Source organism: Lycorma delicatula, chromosome 12 (genome assembly GCF_047948215.1).
Source record: "Lycorma delicatula isolate Av1 chromosome 12, ASM4794821v1, whole genome shotgun sequence".
In the NCBI taxonomy this organism is placed as follows: Eukaryota; Metazoa; Arthropoda; class Insecta; order Hemiptera; family Fulgoridae; genus Lycorma; species Lycorma delicatula.
This window is the reverse complement of record NC_134466.1, coordinates 35,640,861-35,668,742: the sequence shown is the minus strand read 5'-3', so window position 1 is coordinate 35,668,742 and position 27,882 is coordinate 35,640,861. Positions and strand designations below refer to the sequence as shown.

At 29.1% G+C, this 27,882-nt stretch overlaps 1 protein-coding gene across 1 annotated transcript; it reads right to left on the bottom strand.

The window, feature by feature from the left end:
- Positions 1–13,815: 13,815 nt before the first annotated feature.
- Positions 13,816–23,252, bottom strand: LOC142333442 (uncharacterized). The gene is made up of 4 exons (XM_075380544.1): positions 23,157–23,252; positions 21,891–21,992; positions 18,358–18,513; positions 13,816–14,143 (listed from the first exon to the last, which is right to left on the bottom strand). Exons 1-4 carry the CDS (start codon positions 23,184–23,186, stop codon positions 14,081–14,083), a joined length of 351 nt encoding a protein of 116 aa, XP_075236659.1. The 5' UTR covers positions 23,187–23,252; the 3' UTR covers positions 13,816–14,080.
- Between the last annotated feature and the right edge of the window lie 4,630 nt (positions 23,253–27,882).

The window sequence follows — 27,882 nt, the reverse complement described above, 5'->3', positions numbered from 1 at the left end:
GTAGGCGTGATTTTAACTACAAGGATCGTTAAATAATTAAAGAGACAAATGACAAAATCGGAAAAACTATTTAATAAAATAAATTAAAACTGTCTGACGTTCAAATCGACATCCCTCATATAGAAAATATTAGCTGTTGGAAAAAGAATTTCCATTTTTATAAACTCTTTTGTTTATTTCAAAATTTCGGCTCTGCTTGAAACATATACCGTGCAAGGAGAATTTCTCATAAACTAAATAATCATGTTTTACAATAATTTACTAAAAAATTACAAAAAAATATAATTGTGACACATATTTTATGCTATTATTCTGGTAAAAACCCGTATGAAATCATCTATCTATCTTCTTTCTGTTTTTTGTTGTGGAATCTACTCCATTCAATTTTTTAGGTAAAAAAACAATGTGAAAAAAATCAATTTTACTCATTAATTTAAAATTCAGTGGCTTCTTTTACCCTTGAAGGAGAAATTAATGTAAAATTTTTCATATGTAATAACTTGTGAACCCCGTTTCCGTACTCATATTTATATGAGCGGTTTTTTTTTAATTTCAGTTCTAAAAAATGTCTTGAAATTCTTTTCATTTCTTTATGAAACATTCTCTATGCTTATATATCATTTTATTCTAAAAATAAAATAACATACTTCTATTATTTTTTTAAATTTTACTCAAGAATCATTTCAGTATTGGAAAATATCTAGAAACAAAGTCAATTATTATAAATAAATAAAAACTTATTATAATAATTATTCAAAATGGTTTCCTTCATTGTTAATATAATATCCGATCGATTTAAAATTCCTTGGGTGGCTTTTCTTAATACATAAAAAATCGTTTCGTATAACTTCAATTGTGCTGAAAATTTTTTCAAGCTATTTCTTATTCTTTTACTAACAACCAGTTCATATGAACCTAGGATTGACTTACATCAAGTAGGAGGACAACTATTTTTCTAAAAAAAAAAATAATGAAAATTTTTACACCTTTTATTATTATATATACAAATTTAAAACTGTCTGCGAGTCTGTCTCATCATGAAATTCTGGATAAAATAATAATGAAGTACAACAAACTAATCTCAAATATCTGATTAAGAAAGAAAAAAATGAGTTGAAAAATTCTAATCGTTTAATTTAGAGTAATGCTTAAAAATAAAAATTGGTTTAAAAATATCTGAAAAAATTAAAATATTCAAATAACACCTCTAGATATTTAGGTATATACAAGCGACTTCGCCCGCGCAATATGGTTACATGCGTTTCCCGTCGCGGTCAGAGGATATTTAGCTGGTCATGGCTCGCTTCGCTCGCTCTTCCGTTTAGCGAGAGGGCTCTGCTCCTTGGACTTCACTTTGTTCATTAAACTCAAGCTTGTGAGAATAATAACGATAAATAAAATTAAAGCCTTTCGAATTTACAACAAAAAAAAAAATCAGTGTTATTTAATCAGAACAACAATTTGGTCATTCTAATATGCAAAAGATTAATGACACAATAGACAAGTTTGTAAGTTTGAGTAAAATAAAAGCGTTAAATTTCTGGGAAACAAATAAAATTTCAACAAAATATTTAGTAAATTAAATTCCGACAAAATCTAAGTAAATAACGCCAATTGAGCATAAAGAAGAGTTTAGGAAATTTGATTTTTATTAAAAACAAAAGATGGTAGAAAAAAAAAATCCCTTTCGGCACGCCGGAAGGCGGAGGTAGATTTCACCGGTAGTAAGTAGAAGACAAAAAATATTCCCACCTTAAAATTGAGAAAGACTTCACATTTACTCAATACGACAATGGTTGCAAGAAAAAAAGGTTTTATATGTTTAGCATACGACAAACCCCATCTTCTTACAATTCCAGTAACATTTTGGTCATCCTTGCCGTAAGGGTTGGTCATATCAAAAATGGTTTCAGACAAACGTTTTAGGTAACGTTTAGAGGACTAATGACCACTTGAAACCGATTCGATACTGTACCTAATAAGGGAGGTATGATTTTGCTTGTCTTCGAACCCCATTTTTTCCACCTTTGGACCAATGGTTGGTGATATCGAAAAACTTTCCTTAGATAAGTTTTAGGCACTTTTCCAAAGAATAGTAGGAACTTTAAACGAATTGGTATTTTACTTAATGGGAAAGTTATAGTGATATTTTGTTTTTTTTTCGAAAACGCCGTCCCATTTCCACTCCCATGGACCGATTTTTCCCATTAACGAACTTGATTTTAACGATTTTGTGCGTTATATTTTATGTATCAATTTGAAAGTGACTGGCGCAAAATTACGCCAGTTATCATGTCCACAAGAAAGTTAAATATATATATAAAAGCTTTTGAACTGACGCTGGTTTTGGGATTTGGGAGATATGACACGCGAAGATATGCCGAAATTTTCCGGAAGTCGATCATGGTACCCATTACAATAGGCAGCTTTCTTATGAGAACTATCCAATACTGTATTATAATTTTAAACTGAAATACAGATAATATTATTATCGAAAAATATCTAGAAACAAAATCAATTATTTAAAAGAAATAGAAAGAAAAATTAATTAAAACATTGAAAAAGTTATTTTTTATTGCAATTTAACGAAGTTATTTTAGTAAAATCTAAAAATCAAGTTTTACGACACAAATTTCTTCTGTTGTACAATAATTTTCGCAAATCTTACGAGATAAACAGTTGAAGGACCAGTTTTATAAAATTTTTCAGGTCTAAAACCATTTGAAACCATTAAATTTACACCTTAAAATGTAAGTACAAAAAAGTTCTTCAATATGTCTTAAGAATTTGGAGCAGAATTAAGGCGAAGTTTTTAGCATACTATTTTAAATCGAAGCGTTTTCAAACCAATATTTATGCGAAATTACTTTTTAAATTCAGTTATACATGTAGAACATGTCCTGAAATTCTTTGTTTCTTCATGAGATACCCAGTATACATATATATATATATCTACTCATGTTTGTAAGCCTGTTACTCTTTCACGCAAAAACTACTCAACTAATTGAGCATGAATATATTTATACCTGGAAAGAAGTAGACTATTGCCGTTACGAAATTTTTCACCGTTTCAAGATGGTGGCTACTTTAATGAGGGGTTGTGGTAACAACCGGATTATGTTCCTTGCCGATGTGCCACTTGTGCTCCCAGGCGCAAGCGTTCGACATTGTGACGACGACCATCCTCGAAAGCTTCCCCCAATTCAGGCGTCGCCATACGCCGTATTGTTTACGATCTTCGCCCGGGCTATGTCATGCGATCTGCATTGTTTGCCCCCCACCCGGTGTCCGGCATCAAAGCCTTTCACCAAGGCACAGGAAGGAAGCACACTTTGCAGGCGTGGTCTTATTAGGGCAGTTAACTGCCCTAATATTGTGCCCAGCATGGGCGCAATGACCACATATCTCCAACTGTGCTCTACAGCGGAGAGAGGTGAGCCCAAAGCCTTGACATTTGAAGCACCGGGGTACTTCTGTATGGTCGACAACCCTGCAAGAAGTCCACCCAAAGAACATCCTCTTGGCAGCCCAAGACCTGCCGGATCTTTGGCAAGGTCTCAATTATTCAGTGGCTTTTCGGAGCCTCTTTCCACCCCAACTGCCGGACCACCCTCGTCCCCTAGAGGAAGTTCTCGACAGCCATATCCACGACTAAACGCTAAGTGTAGGGAAGTACAGTGGCTGCTACGGAGAAACTCACCGCTCACGTTATCCAATAAAGTACTGATTTACAAGGTCATTCTACGACCAATCTGGACTTATGGTGTGGAGTTGAGGAGAACAGCAAGTAATCGTAACATAGATATCATAGAACGCTTCCAAAACAAAGTAACGAGAGCAATTGCAGAGGCACCATGATTCACACGGAATGATGAAATTTACGAATATCTAGCTTCTGACGGTTCGTGAGGTTGTGAGACAGCGCAGTGTTAAGTACCAGCAACGACTTGAGAATCACGTCAACCACTTAGCAATCAATCTGCTTGATGACAGCAGGGTTGAAACGTTTCCTTATGCTTCACTTAGAGCTACTGCAACACAGTTTGATAAATGACAACGCCAAATCTAGTGATGTTATTTTTATATATCCTTTATTTTTTATTTATTAATGTTTTGTTTTTGTGGATTATGAAGTGTTGGCCGAAATATTTTTTCTATGAACTTTAAGGTTACTGATAACTATTATTATGAATTACTTATTACGGGAGTTCCTTAAGAACTCCTTATTATCATGTGCTTCTTATCAAACGACTTACTTATGGTTCCACTTAAGGAGCAGATTGTAAATATACTGGTTGTTGAACAAAAAAACAAACTTATTTAAAATTATTAAAAGAAAATTATTTAAAATTTTAATTTTAATTCTTACACTCCTGAAATATTTTATTAAAATTCACCCAAAGCATATAATTACAAAAAAAATCTACTAAATAAAGGAAGGAATAAATACACAATTCAAATTATGCACTTTTCGACAACTTTCTAATTAAAAAAAAGCTGGTATTGCATGACTTTATTAATAATAAAAATTAAAATTGTTAGAGCCAAAAAGTAAAAAAAAATATGTTTTTTAGAAGTGAGGAATAGATTTTAAAAAAGCTTTAATAGAATAATTCATGTATAGTTTAAGCTTAAAAAATTAGCTTATGTAAAGTTTTCTCTAAATTTAACACCCCCTTCAATAAAGACTGTAATAAGAAGAAAAATAGAATTTTCAAAAAACTTTTCTGCAAATTGGGTACACATTTTTAAAAAAATTGTGGAATTTCTTGTTAACTCTCTGTATGAAGTATGAGCTTTCAAAAAATCTTTGAAAAATATTTAAACGAAGGACATGGAGCGAAAGAACAAAAAACATATATTTCAGTTTTAAGAGGTGGAGGTAGATTTTTTAAAAAAGTTTTCTTTTGGAATAAAAAATAATTAAAAATGTTACACCTACCTTACAAGCAAAAAAAGATATATGTTCTCTAGATCTTCCGGTTTTTTCAAACCATCATAGGAGATTAAAAATAATATAATACCTTAAAAATTAAAATGAGTACACAGTCATGACTGTTTGAATGTCAACAGTATACTGAAGATAATATAGTAAATTCTGCCGGCCTCCGTGGCGCCAGTGGTAGCGTCTTTGCCTTTCACCCGGAGGTCCCGGCTTCAAACTCCGGTCAAGCATGGTATTTCACACACGCTACAAATCATTCATCTCATCCTCTGAAGCAATACTTAACTGTGAACCCGGAGGTTAAACAAAAAAAAAAAAAAAAATATAGTGAATTCCGGTGTAATAAAATAGAATTAAAGGAAACCATGTTATAAAAATTGATAATTTAGTTGTTTATGATTATTATTTATTTATATTTGTATTTAGGATATATTCAAATAATTTATCTTGTAAAAGATTTTATTTAATAAATTAAATTTTTATGGTTTTTATGTATGTGAAATTTTTCTAAACTACGTTTATTAAAATAACAAGAAATATCTTAACTTTTTATAAAAGTATTTTGATTGTGAAGTATGATAATTATCTAAGATATGTTTAGCAAAATTATAATTTCCGGATTTGTTGTTTTTAATACTGTCAATGTGTTCTTATTTATTAAAATTAGAATAATTATTATTTAATGTTTTATTGTAATTAATGTATTTAATTTATTTATTATTTGTAGTGCACGCCGGTGTTATGTTAATTTTTTTGTAAAGTTTTTCAATATTTTGACTACATTGCGTGTATTCATTTTTTCTGTTAATAATTTTATATTGTATTAGTATTATATCCATTTGTATGGAAAATATTTCTAATTATCCGTATGTATTTTTTTTTTTATATACTATTATATATAATATATATTTCTTATTTATAATATATTATCTTATTTTTCAAAAAACTTGTTTTATTTTTTTGTTGATTATTTCTATATGCATTGTAGTTAACATTTGCTTTAATAATGTTATCTATAAAACGGCTCTGAAGAAAATCGAGATTGTTTTATCAGAATATCCTCCCATCTCCTCAACTTAATTATTTTTTTCTAACAAAAAATAATAATACGATCAATGCCCCATAAACAGAAATATTTGAAGAAAATTGTTTCGACCAATCGTGAGATATAGGGCCAAAAGCATGGGACACATACGAACATTCATATAATTTCGGGTCTATAGGTGAACTAGTAGGTCTTAAAAAGTAATGGTTTGCAATACACACACTACTTCATTTTTTGACATGATCATCATACTCTCCTTTTTAATGTAGCTGTTCTAGTTATTTTCGCCGGGAAAGTAAAAATATTTCTAAGTTTCTACAAAAGCAAAAAAAAAAAATAGTTTATCATTATTTATCCATAAGAGTTAAGAAAAATTAGAAATTGTTTTAATATTATGGAACGTTTAAGAAGGAGGTTTTATTGTGCCACCCCGAATGCTCGCCACAAGGCAGTTTTTCACATTAATACACCGATTCACCAAGAATTTTTGGCCTAAAATCGAACAACCACCAATTCTCTATACAAATTTATTTTTTTTGTATTCATTTTTTTTCTTTACCGTTGAAAACTCGTCTTTATGATAGCATTGAAACAAACCCCAAAATAGCGCTATACCGAATATTAAGGCCAAATCAAAAGATGATTAACAGAGTTGTTTAAATCAATTTTAGTTCTTAATTGGAATTAAATATTAAAATATAGTTAAATTCACCCCGGTTTGTTTTAATTAAATTATGTTACTATCCGCTTCTATTGTAATATATTTCATTAAATAAACTGAATTACATTTATATTTAAAATAACATACAAAGCAGCATTGTAGTTAATGATAAGCAATTACGAGGTTGTATTGCTGTAAAACATCTAATTCCACTTTGCGGTATTTTTAATCGAAACAAAAGAGTAAATAAGAGAATCAAAGAGGTTAATTGTAAATAAAAATTTCTTATACAGAATTACAAAGAGAATGAAGTTAACACAAAAAAAGGGACGAGAAATAAAAAGGTAAGTTTTTCTTTATCTTTTTTTTATAAAGTAAAACGGAAGTACGAGGGTGTTTAGTTCAGCCGGTTCAATTGTCTTACCTTCCGGTCTCCTAGTTCAAATTAATACAAGCTGGAATCCTTACTAGTTGTTTAACCTTCCCCTCCTTTAAAAAATATAACCTGTTCTATTATTCTACACCCACATATGTTTCTTAACTAAAATCACCTTCACGCATAGCTGCGTATGTAAATCAGACTGACCTGAACTTTTATAGTTGCATATTAATTTTTTTATGTAAGTAGACGATCTTTTCTAACATTTTATTGAAGATAGATAGAAGGAATTTAATTATTTTATTAATTTTCAATAGCATTGATTAAACAAAACATTATTAGCGATCATATTAAAAATTTTAAATCCTAAACTGAGAATCGAATCAGAGATCTTCGGTATTATATGGAAGTATAATATCACTTGTTCCACCTTGGCAATCAAGAAGGAATTATAATACAAATATATATATATATGTAGAATTGCTAATCATGATACTGTAGGTGTCTAGTCACGTAATATCTTCACAGAGATATTTAAAAATTAAATAAATGCTTCATAATATGAATCGAATAAAAAAAAAAAATTTTTTTAAATCGAATCTGCCTTATTTTATTACCTGACTTCCAACAAAAAAGGTTCTTATTTCATCCGTTGCCACCCTCGTCAGATGGACCGGTCTCAATCACTCGAACAAACTTTCAGGATATGTTCTACTGGTGAGAAAATAAAGTTCATATGTATAGAGAGTGTATTAAAAAGTTCTCCCGGGACTTTCATAACCTATTCTACTCGTGGGAATAATAGAAAAATTGATATAAACATATATCCTAAAATACTACGTCTGCAACTTACGGCTAGTGAAAGATTTCGCTCGGATTTCAGCTAACCCGGTGAATTGAAATCGTACTGAAATTTTTAGGACGTTAATTAAAAAGAAAAGTTAGTGATTTTTTATGGGTTTTGACCTGAAAAATTGAATAAAATAGCTCCCAGAATCGTATCTGTAGTAGTTTTTGAGAAATTTGGGGTGAAAACCTATAAATTGGAGTAAAAAACCCCTGTTTTTATATTAGACGTACAATAACTCTGTTAAACGGGTAATAAACACATAAAACTTTAAAAAAAAATTTATACAGAATTTAATTCTTAATAAAAATAGAATATAAGCTGAATAAAACCAAGAAAAGTCTGAAAAATTCGAATTTATTTAGAAAAACCTTGCATTACTACTGTTGTCAGAAAAGTATTTATTTAATGTAAACAAAACCAAATTCATTTTGATGTCAAAAATTTGCAATTTTTACTGTTAAAAATAGCCACTTAAAAACTGGAAATTACACAATTGTAAAATAAAATTTTCTTAAATAATTTTTTTATTAATGAGAGAAATACAAAAAAAAAATTATTTCAAAGTTGGCAAAAAAATAACAACAGCTGATCAGCAAGGCGAAATACTGTAATTAGTGTTAAAATCATTCTGTTATACTAAGTGTATCGAGTACTGTGAACTGTTCTGTCATTAGCGAAGGTTTTCTGTGAATTTTACTTTGAACGTGAACGTGATCGGTTAGCCTTTGAAGTAATGCCATACTTATTTACAACAAAGGAATTCGCTTATGTGGTATTCATTTTGGGCACGTGTAATGGTAATGCTTCAGATACTGTGGTAGAATATGAAATACATTTTCCCAATATGACTTTTCGCATTCTTCGGGAAACAGGTTCACTACGTAGTATTCGTACCGGCTTTCGAACGGTCTGTTCAACACGACGGCTATTATTGGTGAAATTATTGTAGATGCAGCCAGGCGTCAGTACACTGTCTTTGAAAGAGGATCGGAGTTAGACATCAATTGTTTGGAGGGCACTTAAACAAAACAAGTTTTACCTAATCATAGCCAGTTCAATATCTACATCCAGGAGACAGTCCGCTTCGCTTGGAGTTCTATTGGTGAAACACAAATCGACAATTCTACAAGTATGTTTTGTTTACCGACGAGGCAAATTTCACTCGTGATGGCGTCAAGTTGTTGACGCCATCACGCCATCAAAAATATATGCATGCAATGAGCATGCATAGACACAAGTAAACCCTCATGAAACGGTGGAAGGCAATTTTTAACATCGAGTTAGTGCCAATGTACGAGGGTTATTTTTTTCTAGGTCCGATCGGTCACGAAATTAAAACCAGTGAAAATAAAAACTTTTTTTCTGTAACAAGTACTTACATAGCTATTTCTCTACATAGTCTCCACTCCGATTTAGACATTTGTCATAGCGTAGTACCAACTTTCCAATACCCTCGTCATAGAACGGAGCCGCCTGTGTTTACAGCCATGTTTCTACGTTGGTCTGCAGCTCGATGTCTGTGCCAAACTGTTGTCCTCTTTGCCAGCGTTTCATGTGAGCAAAGAGGTGAAAATCGGATGGAGCCAAATCCGGGCTGTATGGTGGCTGATCAAACACTTCCCAACGAAAACGCTGCAGGAGCTTCTTTGTTACATCTGCAGTGTGCAGCCGAGCATTGTCATGGAGAAAGACAATGCCTGATGACAACATTCCTCTCCGCTTATTCTGAATTACCCTTCGTAGACGTTGAAGAGTCACGCAGTATGAGGATGCAGTGATGGTCGAGCCATATTCCATGAATTCCACCAAGAGAACTCCATTCCGGTCCCAGAAAACTGTAGCCATACACTTTCTGTTGGAGAAGGTTCGCTTGAACTTCTTTGGTTTACTGGGAGAATGAGAATGCATCCACTGTTTGGATTGTTCTTTTGTTTCTTCAGTTTCGAAATGGACCCATGTCTCGTCCCCTGTGACAATTTTGATCTAAAAGTCTTCTCATTCATTGTGGTAGCGCTGGAGAAACGTTAGGGAGGCGTCCATTCTCATTGTTTTGTGATGATCGGACAGCATATTGGGAACCCATCTCGCACACAGTTTGCGGTACTGAAGTCTCTCACTCATAATGGTGTAGAGAGCTGACCTTGAAATTTCAGGAAACGAATTGCTCAATACAGAAATTGTGAACCGACGATTTTCTCGAATTGCCTCATCCACTCGCTCAACGGTTGACACTCGCTCCCTTCTCTGACCGCCTGCATCATGAACATCTGCACGTCCTGCTTTAAAGTTCCTGCACATTGTCACACTTTGCCGTCACTCATTGAAGTTTCACCGTACACATCGTCGATGAATTGCAGCTGCATTAAACCCCTCAGCCTGAAGAAATCGAATTACCGCACGCACTCCACACTTGGCGGGAGATGCTATTGTTGTAGACAAGTTTACGTGCTAGCTGCGTGTTCAGAACTAAACGAAGTGACGCGGCGTGATTGAAGGCCATACTAGAGACGCTGCGCAACACATATGCGCAAAGGTTCATCCGATTTTTGCGCAGGTTTTTATTTCGCGACCGATCGGACCTTGAAAATAAAAACTCTGGTATGTTGCGGCCTTCTTCACACTTAGCTGTTTGGACCGTTCATATCACCTGCTGGAAGATGTTCCTCTAATGCTGAGACGCAACATATACTTCCAGCACAATGGCGCGTCTCCCCACTTCTCTTGTGTCGTTTTCATTCAAATCATCATTTCCTTGAAAAATGGACCAGTCTTGGCGGTCCGCAATCTTAGCCACAAGATCACCTGATCTAATTAGATTTCTGCGTCTGGAGATGGATAAAAAATATTGTATACAAAACAAAAATACATTCTCGTGAGGAATTAATTGTCCGCATTGTAGATGCAGCTGAGAACAACAACCCTCAAGAACTAAAAAGAGCAATAAAAGCAGTACAGAAACGTGCTGAGAAATGTGCTGAAAGTGGCGGGCTGATTTTTTAACATTTATTATAAACTAGTACGTTTAATGCAGTTTGGTCCAATGTAATGTTTCCAAATAAAATTCCAATTTTTCTAACTTTTTTTACAGTTATCTTAGATCACTTTGTTCAGAATTAAATTCTCTACAAGTTTTATTTAAAGTTTTTATGAGTTTATTACACATTTAACTAAGTTTATTGTAAGTCAAAGATAAAAAGACGTTTTTTTTACCACGATTTATTGGTTTTCACCCCAAATATCTCAGACTACTGTACATACGGTTCTGAGTCCTATTTTATTCAATTTTTAGATAAAAAACTTTAAGAAATCACAATTCTGCCCCTTGATTAATGTCCTAAAAGTTTCAATACGATCTCATTTCATGGGACAGCTGAAATCCGAACGAAATTTTTCACTAAACGTAACTCACAAACGAAGCATTTTAGGACACATGTTTATATGAAATTTTTCTATTATTTTCACGAGTAGTATAGGTTATAAAGTCCCAGGAGAACTTCATGATACACTCTGTGTGTGTGTGTGTATATATATATATATATATATATATATATATATATACACACACACATATGTTCGTAAACGCTTCTTTAACGAGTGCCGGCTGGCGTAAGATTCCGTCCTCATATCTGCGCCTTCAGTAAAACAAACCGATAATATATTTATTTTGATATCCTGAATCAGTTCCTTTTTTTAAAGGAAAAACGAAGTACGGTCACCTCCGAGTGTTGTTTATGGGATAACGGTAACAACCGAATAAAATACATTTATTGAACCCGCATTCTTCAGCTCACCCTCAGAGAGAGAGAGAGAGCCCGGTTGGCTCTCAAACAAACTCTCTCTCTCTATATATATATACACACATACACACACTAGCGTTCCCCCTTCGCCCGCGCTGTATGGTTACCTGCGTTTCCCGTCGCGGTCAATTTTTTTTTTCATTTTATGTTTTTTAGTCAAGTAAGTTCGTGAAGATGCAGAGCCAGTCGCGTCGCACCGACACTAACAATAGGAGTGTCTGTGTTGGTTGACCCGCCGTGCCGTACTCCTTAAAATATCAGAATTAAAAAAAAACCTCACAAATGATTTTTAAATTACATCTATAGAATATTTTCAAGCCCAAAAATACAACATCATTGTCGCGGCTTCGCTCGCACTGTATGGTTTCTTGCGTTTCCCGACGCGGTCAGGGGATATTTTGCCGATCACGGTTTCCTCTTCCCGTCTAGCCAGAGGGGCCTGCCCCTTGGACCCCGCTGTGTTCATTAAACTCATGCTTGTGAGAATTATAACGATAAATAAAAATTAAAGTCTGTTCATGTAAAAAATATCAGTGTATTGTAATTTCTTCAGAGCAAGACTTTAGCCAGTACAGGACTCGAAACTCTTAAGTGATGTAAGAATGCGGGTTTCAAAACAGTCGATCTCCATTTTAAACATATTATTTATAACTAACTGGCTATCCGTACTTCGTACGGGTAAAAATGTATTTTGCCCGGTTCTTAGGACAATCACCACTAGGAGGTGACCGTACTTGATCTCTCATTTTTTTATTTATTTTTTAATTCCTTTAATTTTATGTTTATTTAGTCAACTAACGAGAGGCAGGTGCAACCAATCGCGTCACACATATAGTAATAGTGGCTGTTTTTGTTTGGGCCGCCGCGCAGTACATAATCGCACTCCTTAAAAAATTGAAATTCAAAATACCCCAAAATATTTTTTTAAATAATTATCTTAAGAGGATTTGTAGGCCACAATCTAGTGAATATATCGTTTAGTATAATCGGAAATGTGGAAAAATTGCAATATTTTCCAAATATTTTTCCTTCCTTCACCCCTTTCAAGCTCGAATTTCGAAAATATCTGTAGATTGGTTTTTAGATATTTACATGAAAATTACACGTATACAAAATAAATTTAATATCTTCATTTATTACGAAGAAATTAGAAAAATCAGGGTTTCAAAAAAAAACCAAAATTCATTTTATCTCTTTAAAAAAAGGAATATCAAAAAATCTAGAAATTGATTTTTAGATATTCAGATGAAGATTAGACATAAAAAAATCAAGTTGATATCTTCATTTGTTGCCGAAAAATTAAAAAGTATTAGCCAGTTTATAAAAATTTAAAGTCCATTTTAAACCTCTAACTAGAGATATCAAAAAATCTAAATTTTAAAAAAATATTCACTTGAATATTACAGACACCAAAACTAAGTTGATATCTTATCTTCATCTGTTACCAAGAAATTAAAAAAGTTAACTGGGTTTCAAAAAGTTAAAAAATCCATTTTAACCCTTTAAACTTGGAATTTCAGAAGATCCTTTCATAGTGTGCACTTACACTGTATGAAGAACATGTATTCAAATTTTCATCAATTTATCATAGTTTTTACCAAGTGTTGATGAATCAGTCAGTCAGGACAAACTGCTTTATGGGTACAGATATATATATATATATATATATATATATATATATATATATATATATATATATATATACACACATGAGTATATGCATGTTTATTTATTTATTTGTAATTATACATAATATATATATAATTATACAATAATATATAATATATACATACTGTATATATTATACAGTAATATATAATTATACATATATTATGAGCTTACAGAATTTTGTGCTCATAATGAATTAATCATAAAAATATAATAATAAAAACATTCATTAATATACAGATGGTTTGTAGTTTCAATTGATAATATTTTAACAGCTTAAACACAAAAGAGTACACTAGTTTTGTGAGTAGTATTATTAAAAAGGCTATATTAATTCTGATTGCATCATAAAACACTATAAAATTTTATTATAAAATTGCAGTCAAATATATTAATACAGTAAAATATTTTTAATAAATAATTGCATGATGTACAAGCTAAACAAAATACTTTTATAGAAAATACTGAAAAGAATTGAGTTTTTAATTGTCAAGTCATTCATCTTAAAAGTCAAAAATGCTTCAATCTTTCATTAATTTTTGAATACCTTCAATATAATTCACCACCTTAAAATATAATATATTAATAATCAGAATAAAAAATCTTCTCGTCAACAAACAAATGAAAAACTGAAATTTTTGCATGAAGTATTAAATCAAACTGAATAATTAATTTAAATTCTTATCTTGCAATACTAATAGAAGACTCTTTCTAATGTAAACTTATTAATTATTTTTATTTTGATGATTTTTTAAAACTTGACATTACATTATAATAAGAATATGATAAGTTAATTATCTGTAAAAAAAAATAAAATAAAATGTTAGAGTTAAATTAGTAAATAGTATTAAAAATACATTATTCAGAGTACCAAAACATGATAGAACACTTTAGATACATGTTTTATGAATAAAACGTTCTTATAAACATAATCTGAAAATGCTTTGTTTTAAATTTAAGCTACAGATAGATTTTGCCCAAATTTTAATAAAATAAAGTATACAGCATTGACATTTTCATTTAATTTTATTTATTACAACCTCAGATATGCTACACATATATTTAAAGAAGAATGTTATGGATAATGTGATAAGAGAAAGAATTTCACTCTTGTCACAAATCAAACCCTAGATAAACTATTTTATCCCCTGATATACAAAAGACAATTAAATCATCTGCCAATAAAACAGATATAATTAAATAACGCTTTTATTCTGATCAGTACAAAATGATACATCATGTAAGGAATGGTTAGATAGACTAAAAATAAAAAAGGCTGTCCTAGCATTTTCCTAGATGATTCAAGGAAAACCAAGGTAAGTCCTTGATAAAGAGCAAAACCTCTGATTAATTATAAAATAAATAATAAATGTGATTAAAATCCTATTAATTGCCTGGTAAATGTATGAAAATAAATTATAAAAAATAATAACAGAATCATTTATAATTCAGGTGTTAATGAAATTTATTTGACCTTATATTTATGTATACTTTGAGAGGGTTGCAGAATATTCAAGACTTTTTTACTCTTTGTGTCCATATAAAAAATGTATTAATCATATTTTTAATAAATTGTTGGACAATATTTTTAAATGGTTCTGTTTTTTTTTTTTTAAAAATGCCAATAAAGGCATAACAATATTTTTTTTTTTCATAAGCTAAAGTATTGTATTGAGCTAAATAAAAACAAGTGATTTTACTAAGTTAGCATCAGTGATTAATTTGGTGATTTGATAGAGGTCAAAGTTTTTTTTTTTAGTAATTGTCTATTCTTTTTTGCAAAGATGTTAAAATGAATACGTAGCATGTTTAGCAAAGAAACATATGCTAATATGGCTGCATTAATTTGTTGACTTATACTACCTTTTGCAGTCCGTTTACAGCTGTGATATGTGTAAAGCATCTAAGGAATAAAAGGCACCAGTTAAAGTTCCTATCTCTAAGATTAATAATTTTAAATATACAACCATTTTTTGTAGTAGAACAGAATGAAAAGTAGATAATCTCCATTTCAATGATGCTGATATGAAACAGTATGTTTTGACTTTGTGAAGAAGGAAAGAAACAATTTCAACCCTCACTTTTCTTAAGAGATTTTGACTACGGATGCTTGTCATGCCGGTTTTAGAAGCAGATAGTATCTTCTTTTAGATCACCTAAAATCTTTTTAATTAATGCATATGCTAATTTTATAGAAAATTTAATGACTTTCACTACAAAATCAATGGAAAATTCAAATCAGAGTTCAAAATCTTTAACTTTCATTAATCCTCAATAAAAATGATGGTTTATATTGAAAAATGTTATTTATAATTTCCAGTTTAATGTTTAATTTTGAATAACCATAAAAGTTAGAAAAAATAAAGTTATTTGTAGTAAATAATGAAAAAAAATATAAAGTGAATGAAACAACCACCGAGTGTAAAAATTCAATTTTTTTATAGGCTATTAAAAACCAGACTAATTTCTCAATTTAACAGTTACATATTTTTTTACCAATGTTTAACCCTAACCCAGTCATACTGACTTCAATGATCCTATTTTATCTCACATAGAAAGTTTGTCTGGTGGTCTTATTGTGTTTATTATTTACAAAACAAAGTAAGAAAGCTTTTAAATGAAAGTTTAAATTGTGTTAATTGATGACTTAAAGGCATTTTCAGTTTTTTTGTTCTTATTTCTAAGCATAGTATTTTTATAATTTTAATGATACTTATAACCTGAAATCATTCTAATATTTGAAACATTTCCATTTGAAATTTCAAGAACTGGAAAATATTAATTAAAAACAGCAATAATTCTTGTATTCCAGATATCCTTACAGAAACTCAATAAAAATGAATTATAGTACTGCAGCTAGCACACTTTTCTATGATTAATTTACATCAATTCTCAGTTTAATAAATGGCACACTGAAAATCACTGTTATGCAGTTGCTTTTACTAATAATAAGATGCACTAACAATAGAGAAAAGTGCAATACATTAGTACAGAGATTTTTAAATCCCAACACATTTACATGTATAAAATGTATAGGGCCATGTCAGAACAAAATTTTCAAAATAATTATATTATTTATCACCCTGGTCCTACTGCTTAATTATATGTATTTATATATATATTATGAAAAATACATATTTTAAATGGTGACTAATTAGAAAACAAAATAAAGTTTTATTGTTTTAATTACCTAAAAAAATTCTTGAAAATTATTAATCATTTTTAATTTATTACAAACAGATGTTCTCTACTTTCTGTATTACTTTTTTAATTTTGTCTTTAAATTAGTAATAAAATTTTGATATTTTCAATCATTTTATAGGAGATCACGAGACAATAATTGTTCAAAACAAGTTATTTAATAATGATATTTAATTAATGGTTAAAATAAAAGAAAAAAAAAATATATATATATATTCTGAGAGGTGTTGGCCAAACATAAGGGACTGTTTCAGAAGGTTAAGTTTATTTGTTTAAGGTCAGGACCATAAACAAACAAAAAGATTATGCAAACAAATGTCCTATGTTGTTACATTTTTCCTCTATCCACCAAGTTTGTGTTTTTTTAATAACAATTTTCATCTTAAAAATAGGTTTAGATATTTTAATTGCATCTGGTTTCATGTACCTTGTACAAGATAATTATGTTTCAAAATGTTAACTTTGAAAATTCCATAATGACAACCATTGAAATTGTTTAATAATTAATAGATTTGTAAATATGAATTATTTTATTGAATAAGATGTAAAGCTTATTATTTGTAAACAAAATGACACCTCGTTTTTCAAATCCATTGAAAAATATCATTGTTGGGTACATATACAGCAAATTTCATTAAAGTAGCTCTTAAAATAAACTTTTTTTAAAAAGATATGTCCAAAATTGACAGCAGTATTTAAAATTGATAAATAAATTTCACCCATATCTCAGCTGTTTATCAATTTAAGAGAATAAATGAGAAGTAATTTTGTTCACAATAAAAGTTTTAGCATTTCATCTAATGAAACACAATTTGATAAAGTTAATATTATTTATGGAGCTATTAATAATTAAAATATTTAAATAAGTGCCAACAAAATTAAAATCTTTAAACTGATTTATTTCGTTATTGGGTACATATACACCAAATATTCATTAAAATATTTGTTAAGATATAGTTTTAAAAAAAAAAACATAAAACAGCTGTCAGGGAAAATGAAATAATATAGGGTATTTTCTTCTTCTTTTTCCTATTTAGTCTCTGGGAATTACTGTTCAGGTATTGCTTCTGGGGATGAATGAGGATTATATGTATTAGTGTAAATGAAGTGTAGTCATGTACAGTCTCAGTTCGACCATTCCTGATGTGTGGTTGTTAATTGAAACCCAACCACAAAAAACACTGGTATCCGCGATCTAGTACTCGAATCCGTATAAAAGTAACGGCCTTTACTAGAACTTGAATGCTGGAATTCTCGACTTCCAAATCAGCTGATTTGGGAAGACGCGTTCACCACTAGACCAACCTGGTGGATTAAGATAGGGTATCTGTCCACTTGCACCTTTTTATATATTTTAATGTCCTGAATCAGTTCCTTAAATTTTTCCAACGCCTCCCAGGATATAAATGAGCTCAGAAACTAAAAATGTTTAATATCAACGTAATACAATTGTATGTAATGCAATTAAAATTAATTAACACACCTTAACAATAAAAACTTTTAGAAATTATTTTTCTTATCCTAATGATTCATAGTTATTTACTGTAAGAGTGCATCATCAGTTTGGTTTTATAACATCAGTTTAATTATATAAAACTACTGACCAATCAAACAGAATTTTTTTAACATACTTTAAAAAAAACATTTTCAGTTACTGTTGCTCAGTTATCTTCAGAATTCTTAGCAAATGAAGTGAATTATTAAAAAGAAAAAAATTAAATCAATAAACTTTGGTACAATTTGTTTTTTGAAAAGTTATCTGTTTTAAATTATATAAACCAATTAAAATTAATTAATAAATTTAATATTACCTTTGCAAAGTTGGACCGATTCATAGTGTACACTCCAAATGGATTTATAGATAATTCTCTGTTTGCACAAGTTTCTATTATTGTTAAAGATTTCTTAAACCATAATGGTTTATCAGTCCAAGAACATTTATATATACTAAACCTAAGCTCATCACTCTAAAAAATAATAATTTTAATACAGAAATGATTATTTATTACAAGATTACATAATAAATAATATCAAAGTAAAACATTAACAAATACACACTCTGACTGTAGGAAACAAAATAAACAAGCCATTAATTAAATGTAGAAAATTTGCAATTAAATATGTATGTACAAGAAAAAAAATTAATGAAATGATTTCAAAAATTATATTTAAAAAATTTATTATAAAAGAATAAAAAACACTGATGATAAGAGTTTGTCAAAGTTCAATTCAAATTAACCACAAATTCTTTTACATTATTTGTATATGAATAAGAAAAAATATACTGGTCAAAAATATATGAGATTTTTATTGTCTTTTTTTAAATGATAAAATTCATGGGAATTTTGTACTGCTATTACATTAATACCATATCAAGGAATATAATTTTTTTTTTTAAACTGGGATTTATTCTTAGAAACAAAGATCACAAATTGTGGAAATAGATAAACAAACGAGTCATCATTTTAAGCCCAGTAAAACTTTCATTACAATTCTCAAAAAATGTAATTATAAATAAATATATGCTAAGATGAAATCAGGATATACATTATACAGATTATATATAGCAGAACTAATTAATGAACTAGGATTGTCTAACATCACAAACAGTTGAAGCCAGTGATTCTAATTCATTTGCCATTTATGTATTCAATTTGAATTGAAATGATCATTAAATTTTTAATTTGAATATAAATATAACCTGCATTATGATCAACTTGCATTAAACTTTTGAAATATATACAATTTGCATATATCACTAACATGCAATGATTGTCAAATTGGCTTACTATTATCAATTTGAAAATATTCAAATTTCATTAGAAATATTCAATAGTCGTAACTCATCTCAACATCCAACCATTTTTAAATTGTTATTAATTTTAAATAATCTTTCGAAATTGAATGATGGTTCAACAGTAGCCATTCTAACATCCTAACCCTTGAAAGAGTACATAAGTTTGGACATCTTGAAACTTGTTATCTCCAATATTCACAATCTCCTTATGTAAAGCTATTAATTCCTTAAGAACCATGATTACTAACGACATTTGCCAGCATTAATGGCAACTGTATTCAAGAACAAGAAATTTATTTTTTTTTAAAAGTGTCTACTGATAAAATAGGCACAGAGTTTTCAGAGAGTTGGTCCTACGCTCAATAGACGCAAGTTTACAAAGTGATATATTAAATAATATATCAATTATTGTTCCTAAATATTGTTTAGCATATGTTTTTAAATTATAATTTAACTATATTACTCTATAACATGCTACTAATTCAAAACTAATATGGAAATATTCCAATTTATTAATTTTTACCATTCACATAACCTACAAAAATTTCTTATTGTTTTGACAGATTATAAAAATCAAATTGAAAAAAATATATATATATATGTATATTATTTTACTGAAATTAGTCTTTTTAAGATTCATATTATAACTAGAATACCAGAATTGAATTTTGCATCCACTGTTTAGTGGGCACTATACTGTTTAGTATAGCACATACTTGCAAAATTTCAAAAATTTGGTCAAATTTGTTTTAGAGGAGTTTGCAATTAAAGTTGGCCCAAGAAGGCTCCACCAAAAATGATAAAAATGAACTTCTCCATAATTTTTTCCTGGAAGAATCACAGGAAAGCATATAAAATCTTGATCAGAGCAGGTATATAAAATTAATTTTATAAAAGAAGTGATTGTAGATAACACACCAAAATAATGAATATATGAAATAATAGTGATGCAACTACGTGAAGATAAATAAATATAACTGGTAAAAAATTATTCTGTGGGTATTAATCACTAAATTTTTATATCTATATACATGAAAAATAGGTACCCAGAAAATTCAGGTTTATCTACTCAAATTTTTAATTATGTAAAATCAGAGTTAGCATTGTTTTTATATATATGTAAAAGGATGTCTGTTAATTTAATTTTTAATAAATTAATCAATTAATCAGAAGATTTTTCAGACTGTAGTTAATTTATTAAAATTAATAACTAAGTGTACAAGTACAGTCAAACCCTTCACGTGGTTCCATGTATTATGTTATATAAAATAAATTCAATCTGCTGCCTAAATAATGTTATTTTTAAAAGTAAATTACTTTTTTTTTCTAGGAAAGACTATGTTCCCTATAATACATAAAAATATTAGCACTTTTTATTTACTGAATCACATGTACTGGCAATGAATGAATATGTAAACTTGTCCTGATTTTTTGAAGCAGCCCAAAAGGTGTAATATTGTATTATACACAAATGTATAACAAATATTAATAATGATAATAAGTTTAGTGATTAAGTAAAACTAGAAATTAATCTTATTAAAAAATAAATAAATTTAATCTCACCACAAAAAAATGCTACCTAAAAAACTCCCAAAACTTTTAAATTATCAGCAATGGAAATATTATTACTATTTTTATTATTACTGATAACATAATGGCTTTTCTTTTTATTGTTATAAAAATGTTACCTATAATGGATAAATGAGAATATAAGTGTTAATGGAAGATTTTTATACACATTTGAATACTGTCAAGTGGATATTGGCATACTTTAGTGGTCAGGGTTCAATTAACCATACATCTCAAGAATGGTCAGTCTGAGTCTGATAAGACTACACCACATTTACATGTCAATCATATCATCTTCATATCATTTATCCATGGGGTTGCTTATTGAACACAAGATGAACAGATTGCAATATACACATTACGATTAGAAAAAATAAAAAAGGATGAGTATATGGCTGAATAAACAAAATATCAACTGTAACAACTACAAACTCATGCAACAATTTATATCATTACCTTGACTTTTGTAAATAAGGAATGGGAAACCTCTTCGCATAAAAAAAGAACATAATACTATAATCATCATACAAATGATTTAATTTCTGTCCCGTATAATAATTTTATAACACATAAAACGTCGCAACTTACTTTGATCAACATTTTTTCTTGTTCTGTTTTTTAGGCTCCAGGGTCAGTAATATTTTATTAAAAGAACCCTTAGTTCACTTAGTTTAGAGCTGTCTGTAGTTGGGATGTGTCAACTGATAAAAGTTAAATTATTTTTTATTTTTTTTTAAATAAAATTAACTTTTTTTTTATTATTTTTGAAAAAGAAAAAACTATTCTTTATTTTAACTTGATCATTGACATTTGTCAAAGATATTCAAACAAAATGTTGATTAAATTGTTTTCTGCTTTTAACTAATTAAGTTTGAATAGGCATGCATACACATACAAACATATATAAAATATGTCATGACTATTGTTAAACATTTGAAGGTGTGTAATTAAGTTAAAATAATCAAGTATTAAATTTACCATATTTATAATATTTTGTGCTTGATTGTAGCACAAAAATAAATCTAATATAGCTGATATTGATATTGAAATATTTTGTACTTTAAGTGATGTGTCGGCAACCTGAAATAAGAAAGAAAAAAAATATTTTAATTATTATAACGAAATGATAAAATAATCACTACTCCTTATCTTACATCTTATATGGGAATATTACAGTGACAATGGATGTCTTCCATACTTTACAAGTTACCTAGTTAATATGGTTAACTAGTTTCTTCATGCTTCTTCTTCCATCCCTCTTGAGTCTATTCTGGCTAACACAAATTGCAGCTAAGAAGTTTTCTGCATCTTCCTCTTCTTCATCTAACTTCCAGAATCCAGTCATACCCTTTGTAAGTTAGGCTGCTGGGACTCAACCTATATGTATAAGATATAAATTCCCTACAGCTTTTTATACAATATTAATTTCATTTAAAATATTATAATTTCATATTTTTTTATGTTCTGCAGTTTCCTGGGATTTATCTCCAGTCAATTAGATTCCAGCCATCATAAAAGGAAATTCAAATCCAACCACAATTTAGTTATAAAATCAATCAATAAACTTTGATTCAATTAAACAACATTAAAAAAGACATTAAAAAAACAGAAAAAGTTATTAAATTATTTTTTTTATAAATACAGAGTGAGCAACTTAAAACTCAACTGAGTCGGCTTGATGTGTAGCAATTCAACCTTCTTCATTAGAAGTTTTAATTAATAATATTTTTTTTTTTTTTTTATTGGAACAAAGGGAACGTTCTACAATTATATCCTTAGTTACAAAGTACGTAGAGAAAATATTCAAATAAAACATTTAAAAAAACTTCACTAAAAACTGAAAATTTTTCAATTTTTTTTTTGTTAATAATTTCATTAAACTGTTCTAACTCTTAAAAATGTAAACCAGTTTAGCATGTTAATATTCTAATATTTGGTTTAGTAAAGAAAGGAAGGCATGATATGAAATGCTTATTATTTTTGTGACCGACTGGTAGTACCTAATGTTGTCACCTAAAACTGTTTGATATTATATATCAAACTGAAAACAAATTGATATTATATTATCCTTTAAACTGAAAGGCTGAAATTTAGCAGACAACAAATAATATTTAAAAATATATTTTTCAAAGGGTAAACTATTACCCTTTGTAATTACAGAGTAATTACATCCACTAAAGGGTCTCAAGGATGACTTATTCTTTTAAAGTATACTTATTTTTAAGGATAATTAATATTTATTACCTGAACTAAAGTGTAAATACATATACACATCTGTATAATAAATGCATGGCTACTTGCTGAAGTCTTAATTTTTAAACCTTCTCTGATGATTTTTATCTTACTGAAAACAAAATAAAAATAAGATATTATTAGTATTAATAACATTCTATATTCAATTTTCAATGGATATTATCCATAATAAATCATGATCCATTAAATTGCTAATTAACTTCTGAGCAGTACTAATAGGGAAGTGGCGTTTAAAAAGAACAATAAATTATCCTCTGAGAATTTATCGAGCACAAACAGAATGAGAGAGCTATCTAAATGCTCACTGAAATTAATTTTGAAAAAGAGAAAACATTCAAAAACCATTAACAAACAAATTAAAAAATAAGTGCACATTTTGACTATTAAACAATCATCATCAGTATTGTCTGTGTCTACTGATGATGGAACAGTTAAAACGCATTTTATATTTCTTTTGAGCATTTTCTCACTAGAAAATTTACTATGTTATTTAATTTATTAATAGATTTTTTGACTTTAGTCAGAGCAAAATGTAGTTCTTACTGGAAGTAGAGAACTATTGAATTCAACACTGTTTGAATTATATGTATCACTGTCATGTTACAGGGCCAGCCCCAGCAATTTTATTGCCATAGGCAAATGCAAAAAATGCTGCCCCCCCCCCCCCCAAAGCTTCAAAAAACTTAACATTTTTCAGAAAAACATAGCGTTATAAAAAAACCAAGTTAATCAGAAAATAATAATTATATCAGACATATAATTGAATTAAGACAATAATAATAATAATACAGTTTTATGGAAAATTGTTTTATTGAAAAACAAAATTTATGTATTGAACTTATAAACTAAAACTAGTATCTACTATTTTCACAGATAATTTAAATATATTTTTAAAACAATAAGCAAAACTAGAATAATAATATTACTGTACTAATAAATAGTAAATAATATCGTTTTCTAGATTCAAGTAATCAAAATTTATTTTTGTGGGTTGTGTGTGTTTTTTTTTTGCGCTCTAGTTCCGGCGGTTTTACCACTCCTAAATTTTAGGCAGTTGCAGTGGTTGCCAACCTTGCCTACCGTCTAGGGCTGGCCCTGCATGTCAGTGACACATATACCCATAAATCATCAAAACAGTAGCTACTTATTCAATACTTGTACATTAACAAGTAAAATAAATATTCAGAAAACTTCTTAATAAAGCTTTCCAATAACCAAGGTATCTCTTAATTTAGTTTTTATTCCTGCTTGCATTAGCCAAATGGTAAAAAATGAGACAAAGAGCCTGCAAGAATAATTAATAATTATTTAATTTATACGTATATTATGGTACAAAAACGATTCTGAAAAGCAAATGATAAGTTAGCATCAGTTGACATGTTATCAAAATAAAACCATGACTTTCAAATTACTGTTGATGATTAGTGATGATGTCAATGAAATTTTTTTTTTTTTTTAACATAATGTGTATAGACATAAATGAAATAAATTCACAAATATTAAGTGCGACCACAGAAGAACCATCTAATAATGAACTAGCAGGATGATTAAAGAAATAAATTTATTATTATGCCAGTAAATACTACTCCATGAGTCCTTGGCTTAACTCCATGGATATGTGGCTGTATGTGAATTATTGTTATGTAGCAGGATGAAAGAGAATGAAAAGACAAGTTCCTAATGCCTAAAAACAAAAATCTCCACTTGGGTATGTTAACCCTAACAGAAGAGTCCTTGATTCTCCACGTTAGGGATTAAAACATTGGGCCAACTCCTCATCACTCAAAACTTTCTTCACCAACCAAATCTCCCAAAAATATGTCTCATCTTGATAAATAAAAATAACAATTTTTGGAAATGGTAAGTAGCTGATGCTATACTTCAGCCACAGAAATACTAATAAATTACAACATTAGTATAATTCAAAACACACGATTAAAATAAAGATCATTCAGGAGTAACCCATACTGTTGTTCAATTAAGTTTATTTACAAATAAAAATTATTTAAATTCATTAATAACAATTATAAACAAAAAAATGGATTAAAGATAGGTGAAATATTATTTCCATCTTTATGCAAACTTTTTTACAGGGTACAGTGAAAACGTACCTCAGTTTTACCTACCAGTACAAATGTTAAATTTATTATTCACAAGTATATAAAAGATTATAATACAAATTAAAGATTTTAAACAATATTTCTTTAGTTTATTGAGAAGCAGAATCCTATAATAAATGTCAGAATTTTTGGACTGTGGAAATGCAGACTCTAGGTGATTTATTTGCTGTTTATCATACTACTTAGCATGTCTTTAGATGGGAAGTGATATGGTTTTTAAACAAGGTACTGATTAATCCTATTATTAAAGTTAAAATGTCTTCAAACTGTTGTAAAATAACTGATTTTTGAAGCTACATATAAGATATGATCAAAAAGTATCCAACCTTGGCTCATAAAAACAGAAATACTTAACGTATTTCGTTCAGTGACTTACCCACTTAAAAATACAGCGTTTTAATACAACACAATTATGCCAGCAATGTTTTATTGTTGGAAATCAATTATAATGAGTATCACAAGTCCTCTTGTTGCATTTCTTTTGATCCCACCTCTGTCTTCAAATCTCATTTCTTTAAGTGGAATTTTAAGCTTAGGTAGGAGACCAAAATTAAAATAAGGCTGTTAAAATTGTTTGATCCCATGCTTTCCCAAGAAACTCTGCATAAGTTGTGATGCATGGGTTGGAGCATTGTTATGATGAATTTTTAAAAGAGAATGAAGGTCGTACTGACAGTCTTTTTTGATAATCAAGGCATGGTTCATTATGAGTATGCTTCTCAAGAACAAACTGTCAATAAAGAATACTAGAAAACTGTTCTTCATTAGCTAAGATATGCTGTTTAATGCAAGAGACCCCAGTTTTGGGATAATGGCAACTGGAAAATCCTCATGATGTGGATGGATGCTTGGAAACATGAATTGGAATGGTTTCACAATATGGATGCTTCTTACTCCAGAATGGAATCAAACTCCCAACAAACGGATAACTGTTGGAGCAACCTACTTTGAAGGGGACAAGTCATTGAACTAAATAGGTTAATATTTTTATTTTTATGAGCCAGGGATGGATTATTTTTTATTATACATTGTACAGATAAAGAAATAAAAATATAACTAAGGGAGAGTTTTATAAAACTTCTGTGAAATGATATCCAATAGGAATATGATTATTGGAACAACAAAAACCTTTTTCTGTTACTTCACATTCTAGATTTCATCATTGAGGGGTCCATAATTATTATCTTTCTTTCCATGTTGCTGAAGGTTGTATGAATAAGGATGGCAATTTCTGTTAAATAGTTTTATTTGTAAGGATGATTATGAAGGATTCTTTTGTTTATTATGATGCAATGAGGTTCAATATAGTTTATACATACGTTTTGGACACGTAATCAGGGTGCTAATAAGATAGTACAGGAATGTAACAGTAAATAGATTATGTATTTAGAATAGATTATGTATTAAGTTATATTAACTGGTCATACCTATAGAAATATCTTGTGGACACGAGAGCATTGCAACCAGCAGCGATATGTTGGATGACTAACTTATTTCATAGCCATCTCCTGCAGGTGTTGCTGATGTTGATTTATTATTGCAATTACAAATATTATTTTTTACCTAATTTTAACTTGTGTTAATAATGTTTACGGTACCAAACATACATTAACATATAATTAAAATAAATATTTATTTCTCATTCTATCTCTTTTTGTTACTCCTTAACTAATTCAGTATTAGCTTTTTAGTTGACTATTACTTAAAAATATTTAGCAACATAAGTCTGACAGCTTTTGTTACCAGTATATTATCATTCTGCTTTGGTCATATACTGAACAATTTCACAAATATTTTGAAAACCAGTAATAGCAACAAAACCCCTGCTACAATAAAGCAGCCGACTGTTCAATATAAAAAGAAACTTTTACAATTAACTTTTTTTAAATTTAATTTTATAAAACATGGAGATACTTACTTAATTATATCAACATGATGTTTCACCAAATTTTTCAAATATATTTTTAATTTTTTTTCATTACTATAAACTGTATCATCATTAATGTTATTTAAAATAACTTGCATATTATTTAAATTTGAACAAAATAAATCGATATCATTTACAACTACTTTCATACAATCAAAACTACTCAAAATACAAATATAAGCAGTTCCAATAATTCCTACTATTATAGATACTGTTTGAAATACATAACTTAAGATATATATTTTTGTTGTATAAAAACCATCTGGAAAATACATTGCCAAAGGCAATGGTAGGTAATCAATTTTAATATTATTAATAAATGTTAACCTATATATTAATATTGATAACGGTATCATTGTTAATACTACACCAATGAAAAAAGTCATATAAAATATTAATTTATTTAAATAATAAATTTCTTTATTATATGTTTTTATTATACTATAAGCATCATCTGTTATTATTAAATCTTTGTGTTTATGCAAACCTGATTCAATTAAATCATTTATTTGATACAAATCCTCAGTAAATATTGTATAATCGATATATAATACATACATTGTTATGACTACATTTAAATCTCTTATTGCATTAAAACGGGAATTTAAATTTTCCCATTTATCCATCACTGATAATATACCATTTACTGTTAAGTAAGATAATGATAATA

Excerpts from the sequence above, each read along its gene's own strand:
- LOC142333442 (XM_075380544.1), bottom strand. The coding sequence starts at position 23,186 with ATGTGTATATGTATTTACACTTTAGTTCAG. Across the intron at positions 21,993-23,156 it reads GTATTTACACTTTAGTTCAG|GTTGCCGACACATCACTTAA; the intron begins GTAATAAATATT and ends TTCTTATTTCAG. Across the intron at positions 14,144-18,357 it reads ATCGGTCCAACTTTGCAAAG|ATAATTAACTTATCATATTC; the intron begins GTAATATTAAAT and ends TTTTTTTTACAG.